The 24,500-nt window shown below is 35.0% G+C and overlaps 1 protein-coding gene across 1 annotated transcript in view; it reads right to left on the bottom strand.

Annotated features, from left to right (window-relative positions):
- The window catches only part of LOC137660195 (laminin subunit gamma-1-like), a 160,198-nt gene extending 137,823 nt beyond the window's left edge, over positions 1 to 22,375 (bottom strand). Inside the window, 1 exon segment of the mRNA XM_068394903.1 lies at positions 22,102 to 22,375. Within this exon segment, the coding sequence (XP_068251004.1) occupies positions 22,102 to 22,305 (204 nt within the window). The 5' untranslated portion in view covers positions 22,306 to 22,375.
- Positions 22,376 to 24,500: the final 2,125 nt, after the last annotated feature.

Genomic DNA, 24,500 nt, shown 5'->3' on the forward strand with positions numbered 1-24,500 from the left:
GTGTCACCCTGTTCAACATAAAAACAATGCAACTTTGAACTTTTGATATCCTGGATGACTATTGTCTGATCGCACACAGGAAACCAACATGGGCGCCTACGTTTAACTACCATTCGCTTGAACTAATCAATCAGGAAAACCGTCAGAATCCTTATATGAACAGCTCTGATTAATCATTTACATAACTTACAATCTTGTCTTGGCTTTATTGAACTTCATGCTGAATTAGTCAACATAAATTTTACCACACCTAAAACTCGATGACAGAGAGAGAGAGAGAGAGAGATGAGAGAGAGAGAGAGAGAGAGAGAGAGGAGAGAGAGAGAGAGAGAGAGAGAGAGTCTCTCTTTCCAAGGTGCATTGGGGATAACTCGAAGACTGAGTGAAAATATAGAGATGAAAACCAGGTAAATTCATTAAATCTATTCAATCGTATCAAAATCGACATAATCATGTGAATTTAGATAATGGAATGTTTGCACAGTTACAAACACAGTAAACCTTGATATATATATATATATATATATATGGGTATGTATATACGGTACACACACACACACACACACACACATATATATATATATATGTATATATATACATACATATATATATACATATATATACAGTATATATATATATATATATATATGTATAAAAGTATATAAATAAATACAAGTACAGTATAAATACATAAATAAATATAGATACATCCATGCCAGTATATATACAGTACATATAGATATATATAAACATATATATATACATGTATATATACATATACATAAATATTAAAAGTGTGAATATTTAAATCCATAATATTAATCTTCTCCTATCATAAACAAACAATGCAAAGAAATAAATAACACCAAACTTAATAAATCAACCATAATATATATATATATATATATAAACTCAATCGAAAGTAGTCCATCAGTCTAAAGATTTTACTTCACACTAACTTTCTTTTATTGTAAGAAGCTGATAGAGTTATTATAATGCATCCTGCCTTTGAAAGATAACCTACTCTCCAGTCCAGGCCTGCCTGCATCCTGCTTCTTTATTTTCTTTAAGAGGTTTGCTTATTCTTAGGTTTATTCAAGATTTATATTGTCTATTTTTGACCTGCAATAAATAGAATGATGTGCTAACTCGTTTTCTCTTTAACCTTCTTATATTTTTTCTGCATGTATGTATGTATATATATATATATATATATATATAGTATATATATATATATATATATGTATATATATATATATATATATATATATGTGTATATATATATACATATATATATATATATATATACATATATATGTACATACTATATATATAATACACACACATTATTTATATATATATATATAATTCATATATATATATATATATATATATATATATAAATATATATATATACCAATCGTAAGCCATTGCCGCTCGTATCAGGACTCTAAGGCACCATAGCAAGGTTCAGCAATGGTCCAAGGTGAGTCCATATGTCACCCATATTTAGCATTTACATTTGACGACACTATTAAAAGCCAACACTAGATGATTTCTCTGTACGAATCGTAACCCATTGCCGCTCGTATCAGGAATCCTAGGCACCATAGCAAGGTTCAGTATTGGTCTAGGGAGAGTTCATATGCCAGCCATGTTTGTTATTTAAATTTGACGACGCTAATGGTACTTGAATTCTGAGATCGAAATAACTGATAACCGGTTCGGCCATAATAATGTCAAAGTATTTCTTTATTTAGTTGTATTAAAAAGAACAGTCTATAATAAAAATTCGTAAATGTCAAAACTGTAAGAAATTCTAGAGTAAAATCGTAGTCTAAATGACGACACAATCTCCGCCTTTTCTGGGTAACTTATCATCTCCATATATTAAAGTTATCCCTAGGGGGATAACAGAACCTCATAAAAAGACAAAATATACTCTCATCTGTCTCCCAAGCATCTAAACACCATAGGGAGCCCTGAGGTTCGCTAACCAAAAGGACAGGAACCTATAATTATTAGCAATTTTCGGGGAAAAAGATCCTTCTAGTGTAGATTTTGAAGCATATTTGTACAAAAGGCAATTTTAGAAAAAGATCTTAACATTGTATGAGCCTTTGAAAGCTAAAGAACACTGTAGTGACTTGCGAAAGATAAAGAATACTGTAGTGACTCGTGAAAGCTACAGAACAGTGTAGTGACTCGTGAAAGCTAAAGAACACTGCAAGAGGCTTTGAAAGAATAATTCAAGAACAATTGAAAAGTAAATCATACACAGCAGTCGTCTTTGAAAGCTAAAGAATACTATGCAGTAGTCTTTGAAAGCTAAAGATCACTGTAGTGACTCGTGAAAGCTAAAGAATATTATAAGAGGCTTTGAAAGAATAATGCAAGGACCATTGAAAGGTAAATAATACACAGCAGTCGTCTTTGAAAGCTAAAGAATACTATGCAGTAGTCTTTAAAAGCTAAAGAATACTGCATTATCCTTCCAAAGCTAAAGAATGTTACAAGAGTTCTTGATAACTAAAGCATACTGTATAATGTAGTAGTCTGCGAAAGTTCATCACAGCTAAAGAATCCTACCAGTAGTCTTTGAAATCTAAAGAATGTTACAAGAGTTCTTGAAAGCTAAAGAATACTGCAGTAATCTGTGAAGCTTAAGACTGCTACAACTTTGTGAAAGCTAAAGAATACTGCATTGGCTTTCAAAAGCTAAAGAATACTACATTAGCCTTCAACCGCTAAAGAATACTGCATTAACCTCCAAAAGCTAAAGAATACTGCATAAGCCTACAAAAGCTAAAGAATGTTACAAGAGTTCTTGAAAGCTAAAGAACATTGCAGGAGCCTTTAAAATCTCAAGCTAAAAATTATTGTATTTTTCATACATATATAACTCTAAAAATCACATAAATAAGGTTTTATAATACCTCGCATTTATCAGTAATTGAATGCTAGTTTTAAGCTCAGTAGAATATGCAATGATGCGGATCCAGTTATGGGGCCTAGATAATTTTGGGAGGATGCCGATGGCGGAGGTATGCACTCTACTTGATTTTTTTTTTTTTTTTTTAGCGATTTCTGCCCTCACATGTTGGTTTAAAATATGTTCGAGATTTCGTTCATTTATAAGGGCAATAAGAAAAATAATAATAGGAAGTCAAAATATAATCATTATTATTACTATCTTTTTTAAACTATTATTATTATTATCATTATTATTATTATCATCAAAATGCAAAAAGCCAAATAAATGCCCACGAACTCTCCTAAAACTGCATTCCTTGGAGAGAGAGAGAGAGAGAGAGAGAGAGAGAGAGAGAGAGAGAGCGGGATTTGGGATTGAGGAAAGAATGCCACTCCGTGAGAAAAAAAAAGAAAACCACAAAAGGTCAGCTCTAACAAAAGTGCTTCTTCAAGAGAACATTGTGCTACATTAAACACAGGATTAGTAATGACTGCCTTCATCTCTCTGCACGGGGTTCAAGTCCCGCTCAAACTCGTTAGTCTCTTTGGTCGCTGCAATCTCACCATCCTTGTGAGGTAAGAATGGGTGGTTTGGGGGAGCCTATAGGTCTACCTGCTGAGTCATCAGCAGCCATTGCCTGGCCCTCCTTGATCCTAGCTTTGGTGGAGAGGGGGCTTGGGCGCTGATCATATGTATATATTGGTCAGTCTCTAGGGCGTTGTCCTGCTCTATAGGGCATGTCACTGTCCCTTGCCTCTGCCATTCATGAACGGCCTTTAAACCTTTAAACGATGCTTTGGTATAAAAGATCCTTTCTGTTTTTTCAGAGAAAACAATAAGTATAAAAAATTAAGGAAAAATTGTATTAAATTTACTTGATGATGATAGCATTGTTAAATAATATATACATATATATATATATATATATATATATATATATATATATATATATATATATGTGTGTGTGTGTGTGTGTGTGTATATACATATTAATATATATATACATACATATATATATGTGTATATATATATATATATATATATATATATATATATATATATATATATATATATATATATATTGAAAGATCTATTTGAATGCCGCTACTGTTCTTAAAATATTTTACCTCTCTTGTAGTTTAATCATTTCCTTATTTCCTTTCCTCACAGGGCAATTTTCCCTGTTGGAGTCCTTGTGCTTATAGCATCCTACTTTTCTAACTAGGGTTGTAGCTCAGCTAATAATAATAATAATAATAATAATAATAATAATAATAATAAAATGAAATAGCATCCAGAAGTCATCTATTATCTTTGTAAATAATAATAATAATAATAATAATAATAATAATAATAATAATGATAATAATAATAACAGCATCCAGAAGTCATCTATTATCTTTACAGATACCCATAAATGAGAGAGAAGAAACCGTCGGGTATACGGTTGTAATGTTCTCATACCAGTCCACCATCCCACCACCCCCCCCCCCCCCAGTGCCAAATACCCCACACTATCTACCCCCTCCCCTTGCCATATACCCTCCTACCCCCTCCCCTCCACCCCCTACCCACCAGATACCCTCAAATCGTCGTCATATGCGAAAAGCTCATTTCGTTTCTCCTTTGGTCACAGACGGTTGCACTTCAGCAATCTGCCTCGGAAAGGGGGAGGGGAGGAAGGGAGGAAGGGGGAGAGGAAGGAGGATTACAGAGGGAGAGAAAGGGGAGGAGCAGGAGAGTATGACCTTTGCTCCACTTTCTCGGTTTTCCTTTCTCATTTCTCCCTCGTCGTACTGAGAAGCGTATTGCCCAAAAATTAGTTTACCATTTTTACTTTTTTTTTTCTTTTTTGGTTGACGTGACTCAAGGATTATTCTTCCGTTGGAATTATATTTTTTAGATTTTATATATACACGCTAATATAAACATACACACACACACATACACACACATATATATATACTATATATATATATATATATATATATATATATATATATATGTATATATATATAATATGCTTGTGTATGTACATATATATATACGTACATATGTGTGTGAAGAAGTACATACACACATAAAACACACATACACAAACACACACACACACACACACATATATATATATATATATATATATATATATATATATATATATATATATATATATATATATATATATATATAGGTAGATAGATAAATAGATGCATTTCCTCTGAAGAAATGTTATCAATAGTCCTGCAAATCATTTTCTAATCTCTCGCTCTCTCTCTCTCTCTCTCTCTCTCTCTCTCTCTCTCTCTCTCTCTCTCTCTCTCTCTCATATAGCAAACACTAAATTACAGATTAACTTCAAAATCTAACAAAAAGCTAACAATGGACACCATTAACCAAGAGAGAGAAGAAAATTAAGAAAATATGCGTAAATTTCACGATGAAAAAACGACATCTAAACCGGTTTACAACAAAAGAAACGCCGTTTTCAGATTTCACTAATCTCCCGGGCTTTCGAGACCACAACAAACTTCCCAACCAATCAAGATTGAGATAAGCTACTTTTGTATTAAACAAAACAATAAAACTGTGTTTAAGATAGAAAGTTATTAATATTATTCTTATGAACTTCTATATCATTGGTCTCTTCTTCCTACGATCGAATAATGCACTATTCCAGGACCAAAATACGCTATTTTCTTACGCATAACGACAGAGCTGAACTTGGTGCCACATGTACACTTAAAAATTTGCCGTAAAAAAACGGTAACAATCCTGGAATAAATGTTGCCAAGCGTTTACCGTTTTAAAAACGGATATATTGACGTAAAGTGATATTACGGTCACCACCCCATAAAAGATAATAACAAAGCAGGGTAAAAATTACGGTCGTATGTATTTTACTGAAATACGGCTGAGAACAGTTTATCTTTACGGAGAATTTCCGATTAAAATTACGTTTTTTTTTAAGTGTAAGTTATCTGGCGCATGCGCAAAGAAACTGTTAAACTGTATCCTGTCACATTGAAAAACACGTTGTGCTTAAGTTGTTATAATTCTTTGTCTGCGTCAATGACCTTAGATGTCAGGATGCCAGAAAACCTCAAATCAATCAATCAATCTTCGTCTCTTAATTACAGAAGAGATGGAAATATGCAAATATTCTTATCTGATACTAACTGCTTAACGAAAAGGCTGAACACCAGAACCTATTAGACCAGTAGAATATATATATATATATATATATATATATATATATATATATATATATATATATATATATATATATATATATATATACATATATATATATATATATATATATATATATATATATATATATATATACATATATATATATATATATATATATATATATACATATATATACATATATATATATATATATATGCATACATATATATATATGTATATATATATACATATATATATATATATATATATATATATATATATATATATATATATATATATATATGATCAGTCATGAATACTCCCCTTAACCCACCTCTAGGAAGGAATTATTGTTCCCCCGTCAGTTATGTCACGGCATCTACAAGATTTTTTAACTTCATATTATTTCGATTCAATTAAATTTGTAGAAGGGTGGACTACGAGCAAATATAGGCTAATTTACTTCTTAGGTGCATTTCGATCCAAGAGTATTGCTATTTTCTTGGAGCTGCCAGTATTATGTGATTGTTGTGTATGTTCTACAACGGATACCCCATAAGAAATGCGCCCAGAATATGAGAATTTAAGTTTTAAGGGATTATCAAAGAATAAGTCGATGGATCTGCCCCCTTTCCTGTGTCTTGCTTCCTTTACTCTCCCTTATTATAACCTACTTCTGAACAGGTGACCAGGAAACTGTATTTGTACTATCTCATTAAACCAAAGTCAAATACTCCGCTGTTATAGGTGACTGAATACGCCTGTCCAGTGGTCAGACTCCTGACTTATTTTGTTAACATCGTTAACAATTAACATTGATTCGCATTTTTGGACTCTGGAGGAGCTGATCCGTATGAATACCCTTAATATAAAACTGAAAGAAATAAAATAACTAAAGAAGTGAGCCAGTTACATTTAGAGAAACATAAATGAAGTAACGGAGTTAAAGCAAAAGTCACAACGTTAAGTCACTAAGACAGAAAACTGCAGAATATGCAAATCTGGAAAGGATATTAAATAAGTCGTTGTTGATATAGTTTATCACAAGGACTTTATACCAGCACAAGCTAATGCTCCTCGAGCAGTTATAATCAAGGTTTAAACTCGAGCATGTACCATGTGGCCATTACCTTGAATGCTACTGCCTTATACCTTAGATTACCTTAAAAAATTCCAATTTCCTTAGATTTTAAGCTAGTAAAACCGAAATGACCTTATAATTACCTTGAAACCATGAAAATTACGTCAAACTAAGGTAATTACCTCAAAAGTTTAAACCCTGGTTATAATTAAAAGTCTTCAGTACCTCCTATGGTGAGCAGCCATGTTCCCGGTAGACCCCTGTACCGGACCCACCAGGTTAGTAAAACTCGGTAAAGGTGTACTGCTGGTTTATTGAAGTGAAAGCAAAAGTAATTGAGGACAAAGGCAGGAGTCGTGGAAGACATATTTATGTATGTATTGTGTATAGATATGTGCGCATGCGTGGTCTCTCTCTCTCTCTCTCTCTCTCGGTAATTTTTTTGATTCACCATAATTTGTTTTAATCGGTGGATATCGAGAGAAAAAATGCAGTTTTGTGTTGATTTATCAAAAGAATAATTTCTTATCCTCCTCACATTGACAAACAAATGCTAGAATACATGGGAATACAGACAAACGTATGAAATCCCAGTCTCGGTATGTATAATGGATGGATTAATCACAACTAATAACTTAATAAGCTTTCTACCGCTAAAATATTGCTTAGTATCTGAAAACAAAATCGAATTAATGGCCGTCTGGATCATAGCTCTGGCCATGTACGTACGTACAGTCGGACACGGAAATTCCTGGCACACCTAGCTCTAATGAAGTGCACCCTGTCACTCACATACTGGTGGAAGGGCCTCACATGCAGGAACTCTCCGCGCAGTAAGGGTGTAATAGGGTGGACTTCCTCAGAGCTAGGTGTGCCCAGAATTTTTGTGTCCAATTGTACATATATCAAATGGACGATTTAATACAACGAATTTCAGATGATATATTTTATTACATCAATCTCACGTGGGTAAGTTCGTTTTTACGAGTACTGCTCAATGAACAAGTTCATTTATATAAACAAAATCATATATATATATATATATATATATATATATATATATATATATATATATACACATAGGCTATATATATATATGTATATATATGTATAAATATATATATATATATATATATATATATATATATATATATATATATATATGTATATATATATATATATATATATATATATATATATATATATATATATATATATACATATATATACATATACATACTGTATATATAACAATTATTTAAACGCGGAAATACTACGTATACAATAAGAGAAAACCAAAAAAAAAGACACAAAAACTTTCCTAATTGAGATTCCAAAGCACTCCTCCTAACAACTCGAGCCCTTGCAAACTTCAAATGCCATATCTGCATTCCGTCTAGAGTTACGCTACCACGAATATTTCTCAACTCGAAATAAAAAGTAGATAAAAAAAATCGTATATCTTATTATATATCTCGCTGTGCGGAGGAGAGTTACTCTCTCATGAGGAATGTTGCATATGTCCGCTTAGTGCTATCACCAAGCAAGCTTTGGGTACTGTAGTTCGGCTGTATTCTTGTGCCAAGCGAGCTTTGGGTACTGTAGTTCGGCTGTATTCTTGTGCCAAGCGAGCTTTGGGTACTGTAGTTCGGCTGTATTTTTGTGCCAAGCAAGCGTTGGCTACTGTAGTTCGGCTGTATTCTTGTGCCAAACAAGCTTTGGGTACTGTAGTTCGGCTGTATTCTTGTGCCAAGCAAGCTTTGGGTACTGTAGTTCGGCTGTATTCTTGTGCCAAGCAAACTTTGGGTACTGTAGTTCGGCTGTATTCTTGTGCCAAGCAAGCTTTGGGTACTGTAGTTCGGCTGTATTCTTTTGATATCCTCAATAATACCAATTCCTTGATATCGCAAGAGGGTCTGCCCCTCTCTTTTATTCTTCTCCTGTACTTCTCTTTCTCCCTATTTCCTTAATCTTTCCCATCCCAAGTACCTGCCTTTGAGCTATAAAATTGGATTGTATCCAGGGGTACTCTTCCTTTCCCCATATTCCCCACTTCCCTATTCCTATTATTGTTGTTGTTGTTGTTCCTATTATTGTTGTTGTTGTGATATTAATGAACATTTTGATTATTGAGTATTTCATTCAAATTAACCTGGATTATTTAGTTTTGCCTTACTATTGTAATAACCTTAGATACTGTAGTTCTTCTTTGAATTCTATTAACATTGAATATTGTAGCTTGACTGTATTACTGTATTATTCTAGTAAACGTGGACTATGTAGTCCCACTGTATTATTCTAATAAATTTGGACTTTGTAGTCATACTGTATTATTCTAATAAATTTGGACTTTGTAGTCCTACTGTATTATTCTAATAACCTTGGACTTTACAGACCTACTGTATCATTCTAGTACCCTTAGACTATGTAGTATTTGCGAGAAGTGGTAGAATGACAGGTGCTACAAGGTTACTGGATTAGCGGAGGCTCTCTTTTTCAGCTCAACGGAACAGGAGAGAGAGAGAGAGAGAGAGAGAGAGAGAGAGAGAGAGAGAGAGAGAGAGAGAGAGAGAGAGAGAGAGGGGGGCCGTTATCGAAAAGTATCTTTATTAGATGAGAGAGAGAACAGTTATCGAAAAGTATCTTTATTATAGCCTATATGAGAGAGAGAGACAGGGGGGGGACCAGTTATCGAAGAGTATCATTAATAGATGAGAGAGAGAGAGAGAGAGAGAGAGAGAGAGAGAGAGAGAGAGAGAGAGTTATCGAAAAGTATCTTTAATTGATGAAAAAGAGAGAGAGAGAGAGAGAGAGAGAGAGAGAGAGAGAGAGAGAGAGAGAGAGAGAGAGAGAGAGAGAGATCACTGAGGTTAATTTCCATGAGCTACAACTATTTATATCAGATTAGAGCCTCATGTACTTTTCCCAGCACATTAGTAAGTACTATAAACAAATAACCTTCCTTGAGTTGTCAAACGATCGACACCGATTGCAATATGGCTGTACACTTTTGCCTCATTCGTTTTAAAACTATATTGCTGTACATTGGACCCATTAAAACCCTTGATTTCGCCTCATGACGTTTTTATCTAGTTGAAACTTTGACGCAAAGCACAACCCCCACGCTACCAGAACCCGATCCTGGAAGCTTCTGGAATTAGCCAAAATTTTATATATAAGGACCCAAGGTTGGGTGAGAGTCAGAGAGAGACAGGCAGACAGACAGAGATTGAGTTAAAACTGCAACCAGAAGATAGCCTCCTTCCCCAGCCTAGTTTTATGTTAATCGTGCAAAATCATGAGAAAGTTAAGGTAAACATCTATTTACTCTCTTTGATGTACTGATAGACTATTTTCACTAAAGTAATTTTTTTTTAGTGAGGCAGATTTGCACCGACTCGCAAGGGTGCCCTTTTAGCTCGGAAAAGTTTCCTGATCGCTGATTGGTTGGACAAGATAATTCTAACCAATCAGATGGCTGGAAAATTTCCCGAGCTAAAAGGGCACCGCATCAAGTCAGTGCAAATGCGCCTCATTAAAAAAATTTGAGTATAGTAACTTCCTTTTATTTCATCAACAACAGTAATAACTGATTGCTAATACAGATAAAAACCTCGATAAATAAAGAAATCTTCAAACCTAAATAAACAATTCTTCTTTACCCATTGGGTTAGATACTGCACTGTATTTGTTCAATGGCTACTTTCCCTTAGTAAGGGTAGAAGAGACTCTTTAGAAATGGTAAGCATCTCTTCTAGAAGGACACTCTAAAATCAAACCATTGTTCTCTAGTCTTGGGTAGTGCCATAGTCTCTGTAGCATGGTTTTCCACTGTCTTAGGTTAGAGTTATTTTGCTTGAGGGTACACTCGGGCACACTATTCTGTCTTCTTTCTCTGCCTCTTGTTTTGTCAAATTTTTATGGTTTATATAGGAAATGTTTATTTTAATGTTGTTACTGTTCTTAAAATATTTTATTCTTACTCGTTTCCTTTCCTCACTGGGGTATTTTCCCTGTTTGGGGCCCCTGGGCTTATAGTATTCTCCTTTTCCAACTAGGGTTGTAGCTTAGCAAGCAATAATAATAATAATAATAATAATGATAATAACAATAATATTAAGAATAATAATAATAATAATAATAATAATAATAATAATAATAATGATAATAACAATAATAATAATAACAACAACAATAATAATAATAATAATAATAATAATAATAATAATAACACAAAACGCCACATTATCTCAAGTGGAATCCCCAATCCTCATAACTGAATCATTCAGACAATTATTTCCTACGATCATAATTTGGTATTACTACCTGCTTCCGTTTTCCCTGACTGAAAGCTTTTTTATCATCTATTTGTGTAATTAATGACCATAGTTATTGCACGGCCAATTAGACGATAAAAATTCCAAAAAAATAGGTATCTCTCTCTCTCTCTCTCTCTCTCTCTCTCTCTCTCTCTCTCTCTCTCTCTCTCTCTCTCTCTCTCTCTCATTTTACGTTTGTAAATTCCTCTAAGGTTTTAATTTGATCCTTAAAATTTTTATGCAAATTAAACATTTGAAAAATAAAATTATTAAAAATAGGAAAATTTTTCTTTAATCATTCGTTGGTAGCATAAATAAATATTCATATTACTACAGAAGCCGTCGGAACATACATGCCTGTATCTAGCCCAGGCCCGGAGAAAACAAGAACAATAAGTGATAATTAAAACCTATTCTTAAAGGAAAATCAAATAAAAAATACATCTCAATTTGGTGGAAAGCTAAATATATATATATATATAAAAAAAAAAAAAATCCCCCAAACAGAAGGACGAACAACCAAATAAATAAACGAAGCGTCTGAGCCTGGGAGAACGACATACGAGGATACTGCAACATTATCTATCTAATCTATCTGGCTGGTAAAGGATGCCACTGGGGTGGGAGTCACTGACACAGCAAGAAGGAAGAACAGCGCATGTACTGACTGTTCTGGACCTCTTTACGAGTGGTTTAACCTTATTCAGGCTCTATTAGATAATCGACACCATGCTCACCGTCCCAATAGGTCCTTCGGACAATGCCAGCCGGGTAATCATGGGCTACTCGTGCTTTTGTGTGCCAAGAAGTCGAAGGTCTGTCTAAAACTAGCAATTCCAATTTTAAAGATCTCACAGGGACTAGCTATTTCAACTTCGAAGATTTCATAAGAAGTAGCTATTCCAGGAATATCCATTCCAATTTCGAATATCTTTTATGAGCTGGGTCCCCTAAATTTCGAAGATCTTTCAGGAGCTAGGTACTCTAAATTTCGAAGATCTTTCAGGAGCTAAGATCTTTCTGGAGCTAGGTACCCTAAATTTCGAAGATCTTTCAGGAGCTAAGATCTTTCTGGAGCTAGTACCCTAAATTTTGAAGATCTTTCTGCAGCTAGGCACCCTAAATTTCGAAGATCTTTCAGGAGCTATGATCTTTCTGGAGCTAGGTACCCTAAATTTCGAAGATCTTTCAGGAGCTAAGATCTTTCTGGAGCTAGGTACCCTAAATTTCGAAGATCTTTCAGGAGACAGGTACCCTAAATTTCGAAGCTCTTTCTGCAGCTAGCCACCCTAAATTTCTAAGACCTTTTAGGAGCTAAGATCTTTCTGGAGCTAGGTACCCTAAATTTCCAAGATCTTTCAGGAGCTAGGTACCCTAAATTTCGAAGTTCTTTCAGGAGCTAGGTACCCTAAATTTTGAAGATCTTTCAGCAGCTAAGTGCCCTGAATTTCGAAGATCTTTTAGGAGCTAGGTACCCTAAATTTCGAAGCTCTTTCTGCAGCTAGCCACCCTAAATTTCGAAGATCTTTTAGGAGCTAAGATCTTTCTGGAGCTAGGTACCCTAAATTTCCAAGATCTTTCAGGAGCTAGGTACCCTAAATTTCGAAGTTCTTTCAGGAGCTAGGTACCCTAAATTTCGAAGATCTTTCATGAGCTAGGCACCCTAAATTTCGAAGATCTTTCTGCAGCTAGCCACCATAAATTTCGAAGATCTTTCTGGAGCTAGGTACCCTAAATTTCCAAGATCTTTCAGGAGCTAAGTACCCTAAATTTAAAAGTTCTTTCAGGAGCTAGGTTCCCTAAATTTCGAAGATCTTTCTGCAGCTAGGTACCCTAAATTTCGAAGATCTTTCAGGAGCTAGGTACCCTAAATTTCGAAGATCTTTCTGCAGCTAGGTACCCTAAATTTCGAAGATCTTTCAGGAGCTAAGATCTTTCTGGAGCTAGGTACCCTAAATTTCCAAGATCTTTCAGGAGCTAGGTACCCTAAATTTCGAAGATCTTTTTGGAGCTAGGTACCCTAAATTTCGAAGATCTTTCAGCAGCTAAGTACCTTTAATTTCGAAGATCTTTTAGGAGCTAGGTACCCTAAATTTCGAAGATTTTTCAGGAGCTAGGTACCATAAATTTCGAAGATCTTTTAGGAGCTAGGTACCCTAAATTTCGAAGATCTTTTAGGGGCTAGGTACCCTATATTTCGAGGATCTTTTTGGAGCTAGGTACCCTAAATTTCAAAGATTTTTCAGGAGCTTGGTACCCTAAACTTCAAAGATCTTTTTAGAGCTAGGTACCCTAAATTTCAAAGATTTTTCAGGAGATAGGTACCCTAAATTTCGAAGATCTTTTTTGAGCTAGGTACACTAAATTTCAAAGATTTTTCAGGAACTAGGCACCCTAAACTTCGAAGATTTTATAGGAAGTCGTATCTCAATTTCAATTATCTCACAGGAACTAATTATTCACCTATCGAAGATCTCTCAGGATTAGCTAATCCAATTTCGAAGATCTCTAAGGAACTAGCTATTCCTATTTCAAAGATCTCTTGGGAACTAGCTACCCAAACGTTTAAGGTTTTTCAGGAACTAGACACCCTGATTTCGAAGATATTAATGGAACTATGTCAATTTCGAAGATCTCACAGAAACGAGTAACCCCAATTTTTAAGGTCTTTCAGGAAATTTCTACCCCAATTTTAAGGTGTTCGGGAACTTTCAACAAAAAATTTTAAGGCCTTACATGAACTTTCTACCTTAATTTTCAAGTTCTTACAGGAACTTTCTACCCTAATTTTTAAGTTCTTACGGGAACTTTCTATCCCAATTTTTAAGGTCTTCCAGAACTTTTTACCCAATTTTTAAGATAATTCATGAACTTTCTACCACGATTATTAAGGTCTCACAGGAACTTTCTACCCCAATTTTAAGGTCTTCCAGAACTTTTTACCCAATTTTCAAGATAATTCATGAACTTTCTACCACGATTTTTAAGGTCTTACAGGAACTTTCTACCCCAATTTTAGGGTCTTACAGGAACTTTCTACCCCAATTTTTAAGGTCTTCCAGAACTTTTTACCCAATTTTTAAGATAATTCATGAACTTTCTACCACGATTTTTAGGGTCCTAACAGGAACTTTCTACCCCAATTTTTAAGGTCTTAACAGGAATTTTCTACCCCAATTTCAAAGGTCTCAGAAACTCGCTACCCCCAATTTCAAAGATCTCTCTACCAGTGGCCATTATTCAAAGATCTTTAGTACAGTTGCACCTTTTGAAGGTCTCAGGGACATAATCAAATTACGGATATATATATATATATATTGGGATTTTCGGGGGTCATATAGACACTTTACTGGAGATTTTTTATTGTTGAACTTTACCCGAGGCTTTCTCAGATGAGAAACGTTCAGATAATAGTATTTGAGACACACTCAAATAGTGAACATTATCTGAGACTTTCAAAACTTAGTCCCAACTTGACAGTATCTTGGACGGAAGTTCGAGACCCACTCCAGCTCGATAGGTTCTATAGTCAATTTCTTTTAATGAGGCGCATTTGCACCGACTCGCAGTGGTGCCCTTTTAGCTCGGAAAAGTTTCCTGATCGCTGATTGGTTAGAATTATCTTGTCCAACCAATCAGCGATCAGGAAACTTTTTCCGAGCTAAGAGGGTACCGCTGCGAGTCGATGCAAATCTGCCTCGCTAAAAAAAATTGACTATAGTAGTGTCTGCCACTTCACCGTCCTTGTGAGCTAGGGATAGGGGGTTTGAGGGAGCCTCAAGGTCTCCCTGCTGAATCCTCAACAGCCATTGCCTGGCTCTTCCTGGTCCTATCTTGATGGAAAGGGGATTGGGAGCTGATATATATATATATATATATATATATATATATATATATATATATATATATATATACATGAATTGCTTGGCAATCTCAGTGTTGCCAAGTGTATGAGGAAATAAGAAAATGTGTCAAGATTAGGCCAGACTATTTTGTATATGTTTAGGCAAAGATAAATGAGTCGTAACCAGAAAGAGGGATCTAATGTATTACTGTCTGGCCAGTCAAAGGACCTAATAACTCTCTAGCGATAGTATCTCAACGGGTGGCTGGTGCCTTGTGCCAAGTGTATGAAGAAATAAGAGAATGTGTCAATAATAGGCCAGACTATTCTGTGTATGTTTAGGCAAAGAGAAATGGGTCGAAACCAGAGAGAGGGATCCAATGTATTACTGTCTGGCCAGTCAAAGGGCCTAATAACTCTCTAGCGGTAGTATCTAAACGGATGGCTGGTGCCTTGGCCAACCTACTACCAAAAGAGAAAAAAAAAACAGATTAATAACAGGCAAGTTAAATTGTTGATTGTTTTATGTTTATTTAGAAATTCTTATTAATTTATTCTTATATGATTTAGTTAACTATGTACAACACTATTCAATAACCAAACAGTGCCACACACACACAGAGAGAGAGAGAGAGAGAGAGAGAGAGAGAGAGCTAACCATATAAAAACACTGACCACTTTCAGAAAAATATATAGACTAAGTTCTATTATGGATTCAATAACAAAACTAGGTCACTCTTTGAAAAGAGAGAGAGAGAGAGAGAGAGAGAGAGAGAGAGAGAGAGAGTTAACTATATAAAACACTGATCATTTGAAGAAAAATGTATGGACAAAGTTCCAGTATGGATTTAATAACAAAACTGTTTCACTCCTTGGAGAGAGAGAGAGAGAGAGAGAGAGAGAGAGAGAGAGATAGCAAAGGCGTAGAAATACATGAAGTCTAAACTGCGCCATCCAACCAAAGTAAATTTTACGACTTAGCATTTCCTCAGTACCTCTGAAGATATAAATTTTGCTATTTTTCAATTGCAAAAATTGTCAGAAACATGCAGTTATAGACAGAATGACCGACATAGATATAGAAAATCAAGTTTACAGTCCCAAAAACAGTTATAGAGTTGAAGAAACTTTCAACTACAGGTGACTGTAGCTTTGTTTAAGGCATGGAAGTAGTTACAGGGGGTACATAACTGTTCTTAAATTGAAATTTCTATACAAAACTCAACAAATAAGACTGGGAACCCGAGAGAGAGAGAGAGAGAGAGAGAGAGAGAGAGAGATAATATACGAACTTACATCCCATTGAAAGTGGCTTAGAGCTAAATTTCAATAAAAATTGAAATTTTTATACATAAGTCAACAAATAAGAGAGAGAGAGAGAGAGAGAGAGAGAGAGAGAATATACGAACTTACATCCTACTGAAAGTGCCGTAGCGCTAAATATCAAGTGAGAGAGAGAGAGAGAGAGAGAGAGAGAGAGACTACGAATTTACATCCTACTGAAAGTGCTTTAGCGCTAAATATCAAGTGAGAGAGAGAGAGAGAGAGAGAGAATACGAACTTACATCCTACTGAAAGTGCCTTAGCGCTAAATATCAAGTGAGAGAGAGAGAGAGAGAGAGAGAGCGAGAGAGAGAGAGAATATACGAACTTACATCCTACTGAAAGTGCCTTAGCGCTAAATATCATCTCTGACGGACACGCGCACCGAAGGAACTCTCAGAGGGCAAGGAATGCCCCGATGCCCCAGTACCAATACAGGACTCGTGTCACGTCTACTCTGGACGCATGCGCGCATCTCAAGAAGCAGAAGGAAGAACTTTCACTTTATCCAACTGTGAACCATTGCAATTCCAATCAGATACCATCCTAAAATCAATCGTGAATTTCAGTAATAATCAACAAACACCAGCAAATGCAGTCTTTTCTAGCTTACTGCAGGACAAAGGCCTCAGTTATGTCCTTATTCATGTCTAGGGTTGGCCATTTTAATAATAATCAACAAACTACAACAACAACAAATGCAGCCGTTTCTAGCTTACTGCAGGACAAAGGCCTCAGACATGTCCTTATTCATGTCTAGGGTTGGCCATTTTAATACTAATCAACAAACAACAACAACAACAAATGCAGCGGTTTCTAGCTTACTGCAGGACAAAGGCCTCAGCCATGTCCTTATTCATGTCTAGGGTTGGCCATTTCAATAATAATCAACAAACAACAACAACAACAAATGCAGCCGTTTCTAGCTTACTGCAGGACAAAGGCCTCAGACATGTCCTTATTCATGTCTAGGGTTGGTCATTTAATAATAATCACCAAACAACAACAAATGCAGCCGTTTATAGTCAATTACAGGTCAAAGGACTCAGACATGTCCTTGTTCATGTCTGGGGTTGGTCATTTTCATCTACATGCTGGCCACTGCGGACTGGTGATGGTGGGAGATTTTAATCAACAAACAACAACAAATGATGTTGCTTGGTTACTCTCTGCAAAGTCAGGGTGTCACAAGGTGCACTTCGGAGCGAGGTGTACCAGGGACTCCTGCGTCTAACTGTACATAAAAGTTATATATATATATATATATATATATATTTGTTAACCATTTTCACTTATATATTAATCTCTTCTATTTCGAAAAATCTTGCACAGCGAGTTCAAAAAGGTCTCTTGGAGCTTTTGGTAACTGAAAGTTCTTTCCCATTTCGGTAGAATATTTCTATAATTTCTGACATCTTGCTTTGATATTAGGATGCTCAATAAATCCCTTGGCTAACTCTTCAACCCTTCTCTTAATAACCACTAATTAACGGAAGAAAGTGAAAATAAAGGAAAAATGATGATTAAATCTGTGTACATATCTATCTAAATATTAAGTCGTCCTTTTTGACGGGTCGCGTACACCAACAATAATAATAATAATAATAATAATAATAATAATAATAAACAAACATGAAGGTTAGAAACTCGGATAAAAGAGGAGGGACTAGGACTAATACAGTTGTAAAGCAGTTGATCGAAGCAGTAAAACCGTGTACCTACTTATTAGTCAACTGATGTGGGTATCAGTTAAGATATGGAGAGAGAGAGAGAGAGAGAGAGAGAGAGAGAGAGAGAGCATGGAATGAAGAAGCGCGGGCGTTTGTTTCAACCTCAAAATGCGCACCACCTTCTCTCTCTCTCTCTCTCTCTCTCTCTCTCTCTCTCTCCAATATACCATCATAACTACAGGCAAACAAAAGAATGAACAAAACTCACGTGATGACATTGCACAAAAAAATATCCATTGTGTGAGTTTAATCTGAATTAGGCCTAGTCCTATACACTAATTGTTTTTATGATTGATTTTATTCGTATTAAGACACTAATATAAACAATAATTAATTAATAATCACCGCTATGAATAAACACTAGAAGTAATAATTGAGTAACAAGAGAAATCGGTAAAATGGAGCAAGCGAATAATATTTATAGCAGAAAATAAACAGATTGATAACTAAATGAGCGCAGATAACCTAGTGCTAGGAAATGCGAGAATTTCATATTTCTCTCTCTCTCTCTCTCTCTCTCTCTCTCTCTCTCTCTCTCTCTTTCACACACACACACACACAAACGCACTTTATCTGAGTGCAGCATGTCCCCAATTCGCCACAGTCGAAAGAATCAACATTGGCATTCAATCGAAGTTATTAATATGGGTGAATCAATCTTCTCCAAGCTATGTGATGGAGAATATAACAAATTAACATAGTCCAGAGTTAACTTAAACTATTATGTTATATTCTTTTATAAATAAATGCAAATATGTATTTACTCTCTCTTACAGAAACACACACACACACACACACATATATATATATATATATGTATGTATATATGTGTGCGTGTGTGTGTGTGTGACTAAACATCAGTGTTGGATTCATACTATGATTGTGAAATAACAGCTTAAGCTTAGGCCTATAAAATTGTTCTAACATACACACACACACACACACACATATATATATATATATATATATGAGACTAAACATCAGCTCTAGATTTATGCCACGATTGTGAAATAAGAGCTCAAGGTTAGGCCTACAAGGATTATTCTATTTACTTAGGGTTGTCCCCCCCATCCGAAACTGATAGCCCTATCTGTGGGTTCTTGTTAGTCTCTCCACAACAGCTGTAATTCATGTGGAACCCGATTCGCGAACCCTCCTGTCAGCTATTACTGGTTTGAATTGAATTTCCCCCAGTTGATCCAACTAGGGTTGTAGCTTAGCAAGTAATAATAATAATAATAATAATAATAATAATAATATTTGTTTTTACATTTATTTCTGAAGTAACATAGTTAGAAAAAGCTTGAGCTATGTTAGAAATTTTATTTCTAAAATGGTTTAATTCATTTCGCAAAATCTATAGTTAATAAAATATTCTGAATAAAATTGAAGAATATTTGATAAGCTTTCACCATATATATAACATTATTTTTTACAGCTATTAACTGAATAGAAATACTCCGATGAATTTTAAACTGTCTGAAGACGAGAGTATACGAGACAAAGCACAAGGCTATTAATAACGATTTTTCAAATGATAAAGAATCTATCAAGAATTAACTTAAAACTAAGGCAAATTTGTAAACAACGTAAATCGTTCAAAAACTTTGTTCTGTAACAAACAAACAAATCAGAACTAAAGAAATATAGTTATAGGAATTCTAGACTTAAAAGAAACCGTTTTTTTATTTTAGATTTCTAAGACTAACGTTTTAGGCCGAACTCGTGCGTTTGCAATGTGGATCAACCGCTCCTCAATGCCTCTAAATTTAAGGTTTAAAGGCCGCTCATGAATGGCAGAGGCAAGGGACAGTGACACCCCTATCAAGCAGGACAATGCACTAGAGAATGACCATATTACATATGATCAGCTCCCAAGCCCCTTCTCTTACCCAAGCTAGGGCCAAGGACGGTCAGACAATAGGTGCTGAGGACTCAGCAGATAGACCTATAGGCTCCCCCAAACACCGCATCCTTAGCTCACAAGGATGGTGAGATTGCAGCGACCAAAGAAACTAACGAGTTTGAGCGGGACTCGAACCCCAGTCTGGCGATCACCAGTCAGGGAAGACCTGTGTTTGTGAAATTTTACAGTGAGCCACGTAAACCCTGCAGTAGGCGTTACGGTTCAAAACGGGAAAGGTATAGAAGAGAGTTAGTACTAAACTGAAAGAAAATGACGACGTAGCATTGAGGTGCAAACTATTCTACTGGGTATGGGTCTATAAACTTTTGATATATATTATTGAGATTTTCACTATACATTATTGTAAAACATCACTTAAACCGTAAAACGTTTTATAAAAACGTCGAATTTCCAACTTATTTGAAAAAAAAATATCGAGCCCAAAACTATTAAATAAATATATAAATTCAAACTACTTTGCTTTTCTGAAAAAAAAATATTAACTACTTTGTTCAAATGCAGAACCAATTAAAACTGTATTACATTATTCTCATAATGCCTCTAAAATTCGTCAAAACTATGATATTAATATGAAAAAAAGATATTTTTTATTCCCCATGAGCTATTCTCTGCTCTTGAAAAGCGCTTTCATTTCAAGAATCTCTCTCTCTCTCTCTCTCTCTCTCTCTCTCTCTCTCTCTCTGTTTATATTTATATGGCGAGGGGGGGGGATGTGTATACTCGTGTAAATGCATTGCATAGGCCTACGTTAGAGTTAACAGAAAAAAATTTATTAAGGCCTGGAGCAGTTACCAGTTGTCCTAGAAATAATACGCGTCCCGTACAAGACAAGAAGACCTTAGCTTAAGTCGACAAGCAACTGATGCTGATTCTATTGAAAATATCATGAGGTCAATAATCCGTAAACAGAGAAAGGTGTTGTCAAAAGTTATTAATAAAATGAATGCGCCCTTTCTTATCGAAAGCATGAAAGATATTGACTCTCTCTCTCTCTCTCTCTCTCTCTCTCTCTCTCTCGATTACCCTTTCTTATCGAAAGCATGAGATACATGTTGACTCTCTCTCTCTCTCTCTCTCTCTCTCTCTCTCTCGATTACCCTTTCTTATCGAAAGCATGAGATACATGTTGACTCTCTCTCTCTCTCTCTCTCTCTCTCTCTCTCGATTACCCTTTCTTATCGAAAGCATGAGATACATGTTGACTCTCTCTCTCTCTCTCTCTCTCTCTCTCTCTCAACAATCCGTAAGCAGAGAAACTGTAATGCTGTCAAAAATAATCGTTAAATCGAATAAACCCTTTCTTATCGAAAGCGTGAGATAGATGTTGGCGCTCTCTCTCTCTCTCTCTCTCTCTCTCTCTCTCTATCTCTCTCTCTCTCTCAACAATCCGTAAGCAGAAACTGTAATGCTGTCAAAAATAATAGTTAAATCGAATAAACCCTTTCTTATCGAAAGCATGAGATAGATGTTGGCTCTCTCTCTCTCTCTCTCTCTCTCTCTCTCTCTCTCAGGCAGGCACTCACTACTATGGGTACTTTTATAGGAGGTTCACGAACGGTTAGCAAGGGGTCAACGATTGTAATGATTATTCGCGCGCTCAAATTCTTCTTCCTCTTCTTCCATCAGGGAATTGGCGATTCAACCTTCTCTCTTCCTTTATAACAGACGAAATATCAAAACATAAACAAACTTTTTTCCATTATGCACCAACCTGTGGTAAACCCTTATCGTTGTAGCACCTCGACGTCCTTCCTGCGTCGGCCTCTATGGGTTCGAAGGTTTGGAGAATCCCTTGCGAGAACACGGAAGGATACTGGCCATATTGTCCTCTAGTGCCACAGACACAGCACACAACAAGCACTACCAGCTGTAAAACCTGGCTGGTGGTAGTCCTGAGCAGACACGAGCGCGCCATGACGTTCACCAACTAATAAGCATGACAACACTGAACTTTGCGCGAGTCTCGAGTCAGTCAGTGTACTGTGTAACTGTGTATGTTTACCTCGCACTCGAATCTCGGCCTTATGAGTGCGTTTGGCTGCCAGACGCACGAAGAATGGCTTTATTTCTACTTTAATCATACATATGCTACCTGTTTAAACATTCTGCATGATGTCTAAGCTTTAATAGGATAATATCCATGTACAAAAAATGCTAGTAATGTTTACGATTTAAATTTTAATAAGAAATAAACTGAACACTTGAATCTCGGCCTTATGAGTGCGTCCCGTTACCAGACACACGATGAAAGGCTTTATTTCTACATAAATCACATATAGATTAACTTTATAAACATTTCTCACGATTTTTAAGCTATATTATAATAATACCCATATATACGAAACGTTAATATTATCTATATTCAAATTTTAAGAAGATATGAACCACAGCATCTGCACGACTGTACGACATCGATGCTGCCGTGCTTTTATTGTGGGATACCCTCCTTTAAGACGTTGTGAACTTGTGGTCCTCCTTGCCTCCTCTCGAGATGTCCGGCATCATAGTCTGAGTGAAAAGATGTCGATTACAGAAATTTATTTGAATGAACATATATCTTTTTTTTTTATCAAATTAAACACTTGTTATTCTTAAGAGAGTTTTCAGTTAGAATAATAACTAGTGTTTTCTTCATTCTTTTTTCTGGGATGATTTAATAGTATCTAAGAACCACGAAATTAAGAAGAAATTAAAGAATAGAGACTAATTATAGAACCACTCAAGTTACCGGGTAACTTTCGTTATTTGTATGAGTAGCAACCAGTTCTCATTCAAAGACCCAAGTGACACTTGGAGCCATCTGGTTTGGCCCACAGAAATGCCATGTATACGGTTGTCTTGCCTTCTCCTTGAAGTCGCAATTAATATGAAAACATTTAAGTACTGAGACACGAATATCCATACATGAGTCTTTTTATAGTTTATATATGACATATTTGTTTTTGACGTTGTTAATAGTTTATAAAGGACATATCTGTTTTGACGTTGTTGCCTTTTTTCGAATGATTTATTGTTAATTTGTTCTCTTCATTTATTTATTTCCTTATTTCCTTTCCTCACTGGGCTATTTTTCCCTATTGGGGCCCTGGGCTTATAGCATCTTGCTTTTCCAACTAGGGTTGTAGCATGGATAGTAATAATAATAATAATAATATCTATCTATGTATATATATATATATATATATATATATATATATATATATATATATATATATATATATATATATGTGTGTGTGTGTGTGTGTGTGTGTGTGTGTGTGTGTGTGTGTGTGAGTGTATAGTTCACCAAACTTTCAATTGGGCTCCACAAGGCACTAGAAGAGTTAGAAGACCCAGGCATACATGGCTGGGGACTATGAAACGTGAAGTAGAAGATGTTGAATTGAGAAGTATTGATTTAAGAGATCAAGATAGAGACGACTGGCTAAATCTAACTGAGGCCCTTTGCGTCAATAGGCGTTGGGGGAGATGATATATATATATATATATATATATATATATATATATATATATATATATATATATATATATATATATATGTGTGTGTGTGTGTGTGTGTGTGTGTGTGTGTGTGTGTGTGTTTATGTGTGTGTGTGTGTGTAATATCAAAGAGTAAAATGATTTTTAGAATAATATTTTTAGAGTGATGTCATAATATAGCAATGTCATTTTTAGTAATAACTTTTTTTATTTTAAAGTAATGTCATCTTTAAAGTAATATTTTTTTCATGGTAATATCAATTTTTGGAGTAATATAATTTTAAGGTAATGTCGTTTTAGAGTAATGTCATTTTTAGCGAATATAACTTTTAGAGTAATTTCATTTTTAGAGTAATATAATTTTCATGGTAATATTTCAAAGTAATATAATTTTTTTTTAGTATTTTTAGAGAAATGTCATTTCTAGAGTAATATAATTTTAGAATAATATAATTTTTATAGTTCTGTGATAAGATTTTTAGAGTAATATCATTTTAGAGTAATGTAATTTCTAGAGTAATATTATATTTTAGAGTGTCATTTTTAGAGCAATATCCTATTTTACTATGTCATTTTTATTTTAAAGTAATATTACATTTTAATGTATCATTTGTAGGCTAATATTATATT

The sequence above is a fragment of the Palaemon carinicauda genome, chromosome 20 (assembly GCF_036898095.1).
Source record: "Palaemon carinicauda isolate YSFRI2023 chromosome 20, ASM3689809v2, whole genome shotgun sequence".
Lineage (NCBI taxonomy): Eukaryota > Metazoa > Arthropoda > Malacostraca > Decapoda > Palaemonidae > Palaemon > Palaemon carinicauda.